This window comes from Lactuca saligna, chromosome 6 (assembly GCF_052625555.1).
Source record: "Lactuca saligna cultivar CGN05327 chromosome 6, ASM5262555v1, whole genome shotgun sequence".
NCBI lineage: Eukaryota > Viridiplantae > Streptophyta > Magnoliopsida > Asterales > Asteraceae > Lactuca > Lactuca saligna.
This window is the reverse complement of record NC_136422.1, coordinates 10,528,054-10,532,174: the sequence shown is the minus strand read 5'-3', so window position 1 is coordinate 10,532,174 and position 4,121 is coordinate 10,528,054. Positions and strand designations below refer to the sequence as shown.

General features: G+C 38.2%; 1 protein-coding gene across 1 annotated transcript; it reads right to left on the bottom strand.

Moving 5' to 3' along the window:
* Window positions 1-2,008: 2,008 nt before the first annotated feature.
* Window positions 2,009-3,780, bottom strand: LOC145001099 (ethylene-responsive transcription factor CRF1-like). Its single transcript, XM_078960433.1, has one exon. It carries the CDS (start codon window positions 3,286-3,288, stop codon window positions 2,257-2,259), a length of 1,032 nt encoding a protein of 343 aa, XP_078816559.1. The 5' UTR covers window positions 3,289-3,780; the 3' UTR covers window positions 2,009-2,256.
* Between the last annotated feature and the right edge of the window lie 341 nt (window positions 3,781-4,121).

The following is a 4,121-nucleotide window of genomic DNA, read 5'->3' as shown; positions in this document are numbered from 1 at the left end:
ATATTAAATTTATCAAATGGGTTGAGGGGTTGAAAACAGGTTGATAATTTTTACCTAACCCAACCTATTTAATTAAATGGGTTAGACGGGTTAACCCATTTAAATTAAATAGGTTGAAAATCTCAACCCAACCCACTAATTTTGGGTTGGGTTCGGGTTGTGTTTGCGGGTTGGATCATTTTTGTCAGCTCTAATTTGTGGGTTAAAGTTATTCGTTCTGTTCATGGTAGGAAATGTAGTTTTGGTCTTGAAGACGGGTTAAGTTGCAATGTACTTGGTCTAGAATAGTCACTTTGATAAATGAACCGCATGAGAGAGTCATTTAGAGCGTGTTTAGGAGTTCATTTGAAAATCCTTATTGACTATTTGGAAAAGTCAAGTATTCTTGGCTTTTTGAAAAATACATTTTTATACTTAAAAGTTAATCTTTATCAAACACATTTTTAACTTAATGGCTTTTTGAAAAAACCAATAAGCTAATAAATCATTAAAAAAACCCTTAGTTACACTCTTTTTACTGAAAAATGTTGGCAACGACTCCTATACCATCCTTTTGATGTATGTTTAGCTTGGAAAGAGCCTTCTCCGTCATAGATTTGCAAGACTTTATTTGTTGAAAATTGATAGAACTAACATAATTATGGATCAGATCGTGAATTTCATATGTTGTTGATATTGTTGTCGACTGTAGATAGATTAGGGTGGAGTGAAGAGGTTTGATTTTCGGAGTTAACCCAATTATCACACTCATTTGGTTTTTCATTCAAACCGTATAAATGGTCTTTAAGTCTTGATTCTTCAGGTGTTTTCACATTAAATTCTACCTTAAGCGAGATTAAGGTTACTCTTGATGTGAAAAGTTATGTGACTAGGCGGAATATATTTATTCAAAAGAAAGTTAATATTTTGATTTAGAAAACGTATTAGGATAGGTTGTAGACTCGAAGAAAATTTTCTAACACGAATCTATATTATGCCCTATGTGTCAGAATGAGCTTACTGATCACATTATGATCCAATGTGGGTTGTTGAACGTGATTTGCTCTCAGATAGGTTGTTGGTAAGATTTACACCTTCAACTTTTTTCTACGGTTAGAGAATACTCTCCATGGGTGGATACGGTAAAGATGACGACTTTATAAATGGTGGAACTTCATAAATTCTTTGGTGTTTGAATATCAAAAGTCGGATGAATGATTCTTTGTTTGATAAGATAGGTTTTTTTAGCTAGTGTATACAAACTCAAAGTTGAAAGTCAATTGTATTTCTTGATCATAATATAATGTTGGCTATCACTTCTCTACGAGTGTTTCGTTTTGTTTCTTCCATCTTGCTCCTTAATATCATTAGAACCCTACACTTTGTCTTCATAACTTACACTTTGTCTTCATGACTTTGCTCACCTCAACCACCACAATAACTTGATTATCGGAGTACATTGTTGTGCTCTATTTAAGAGATACAACAAACTATTTTCCTACCATTACCAAATTCATCTACAAAATCATCTAAAATCGTTAGAACCCTACACTTTGTCTTCTTGACTTTGCTCACCTCGACCACCATAGTAACTTGAATATCGGAATACATTATTGTGCTCTACTCAAGGGATACAACAAACTATCGACGTTGCACCTTCCGGTATCGTATAAATACAAAACAATTGTACCATGGATCTCGAATCACCAATTTCTATTCATATCTAATCGGTTGCCTTCATTTAATATAATCGTCATTTCCATTGCCCATAAAACTACTCACGTCATTTGATACCGTAAGCAAATTCACTCTTATTCCTATTCATATCTACTTGTTTTAGATTCACATTGACGCCATCACAACAATATGGAAACAAGAAAAAAACAATATCGGTATTAGCATACGGTAGTATATATAAAATAATAAAATTAAAGAGTAAAGAGATGTTGTACACCATGCATCATGACTGTTATAAAGGTATACGCATTGAATACGATTGCAAAAAATAGGGTAGAAATCAGATAAAGCATGATCAAAGCACGTAGCATTCATTCCATTTCATTCCTCCACCTAATTCGAAGTACCATTAACATTTTTCACTCACGTGCACTAGCACGTGCCTCGCCTTAACGGCATCACTAACTTCAACACACTTTAACAACTTGTCCGTTACTATTAACGGTAACGGAGTTTACCTAAATATTTATATATATAATAAACAAATAATTAACTTCCTAAATTCGTACAAAAATTTCCTCAGATATCCGAAACCCGGTTTTAGAGCGAAACGAGCGGATCCGACCCGAATATATCTCCAAACTCATTGAAGTAATCATCAGCGGGCCAAGCACCAAACCCGACATCAATGGCGGAATCGATGAACATGTTCACAGGATCGGAGTCTTGAAACGGAGTACCAGACAGGCTTGTAGGGTCGAACATGCCGGGTATGATGTCCGGGAAATCGAACAGATCGGAGGTGGAAAGAGGAGCGTCAAAAGCATGGAAACCGGAGAACTTTTCCAACGCCGATGCGTCATCATCTTTGGTGGTATCTGAAGCTTCGTTGCCAGCGTCGTTATGAGTTGATTCGGTGGTTGAGTCGTCTGTGGAAGGGGAGGCGAAGCGTAGAACAGATTTCGGAGATGCCGCTTTGTTATTGTGAGAGTCGTCACCGGAGTTGTAATCAGAAGTCACAGGAGAGGGCTTCTTCTCCGGTAACTGGAAAGTTGCAGGTGGTGGCACAGTGAAGTTAGTAAGCGCGTCGGGTCCACGTAGTTGGATAGCAGCGTGGTCGTAGACCATGGCAGCTTCTTCTGCAGTATCATATGTACCCAGCCATAGCCGTACACGTCGCATCGGATCTCTGATTTCAGCCGCCCATTTCCCCCACGGTCGTTGTCTTACGCCGCGAAACCTTTTACCTGTATTAACTTTTAACCTCTTCTCCGCCGTGGAGTTAACTTTTCCGACGACTTTCTTCCTCCGACTAGACGCCGTTCTACTCACGCTTTTGTTTCCATTCCCGTTTCTCAAATCTTCTCGCGAACGAGTCTCGATTGTAACTTCATTAACAAACTTCCTCACTCTGCGCCGGCCATCACACTCACCCCCTTCGTCCCCGGAAGAATCAGTTGCATAGGCATCAGTCACTGATATCCTAACAACTCTAGGACCGGTGGAGATGGCATTCGTTTCCCGATTGGTGGATTTTTCTCCGACTGATGTGAACAGCGACTTAGTAACCATTGTAGTGCGGGTTTTGTGCTCAGTGAGCTTGACACAATCGAACTTTTCTGGTTTACCCATTTACTCTGCTTTCAGTGAATTAATCAAATATTCAGATTCGCATTGGGTGCAAGAGGAAGATAGATAAATAGGAGCAGAGCGTGCAAAAAGAGGAGATTCCTTTATCGATTGAAGAATAAAGATGTTTCTATGTAGAGAGAGAAAGCGTTAAGAGTACTCGTGCGACGGAGGCCGTGGAAAAATAGAGACAGGGGCTCAATGTAGAGGGGTAACCTTTTTACCGGTAAAAGGAAAAGGGATAGGAATCGAGGAATAAATTGATGTTGCAGAGGTCTGTGATTGTGTACGGAGGTGATGGTATGAGAGAGTGTATCTATGACTTTGCTATTTCCGGTGAGACAAAAAGGTAAAGGGAAACTACAGAGTAGGGAGGTGGAGGGTGCAGCTAGGAGGAGCTCCGGTGTCTGAACTTTCCGGCGTGCTATTGAGGTTTGGAAGGAGAGAGAAAGAAAGTGGCGTGAGGAGTGAAGAGTGAAGACGGAAAGCCTGCACCCAACTTGCTGTTTTATAGGGTCCTATCACCAAGAATTTTTATATTGATTTTTTTTTTTACACCAATATAGGAAAATATACTAATTTGAAATTCAAATAACATTTTTTTCCAACCATTTCTTTTTTAGAAAGATTACGTTTAAATTTACTTTCGTATATAACTTTTTTTTTCATATGAATATAATATCAAAATATCCATTTCAAAAATCGAGCAACATCATTTTAGTAAAGTTCCAATAAGATAACATGCGATCTTTTACTTCTTTTATTACCATGCGAGTATTGAGAACAATAAATAAATTCATCAAATAAAAAAAAAAATCATATGTGTGAAACGGTGC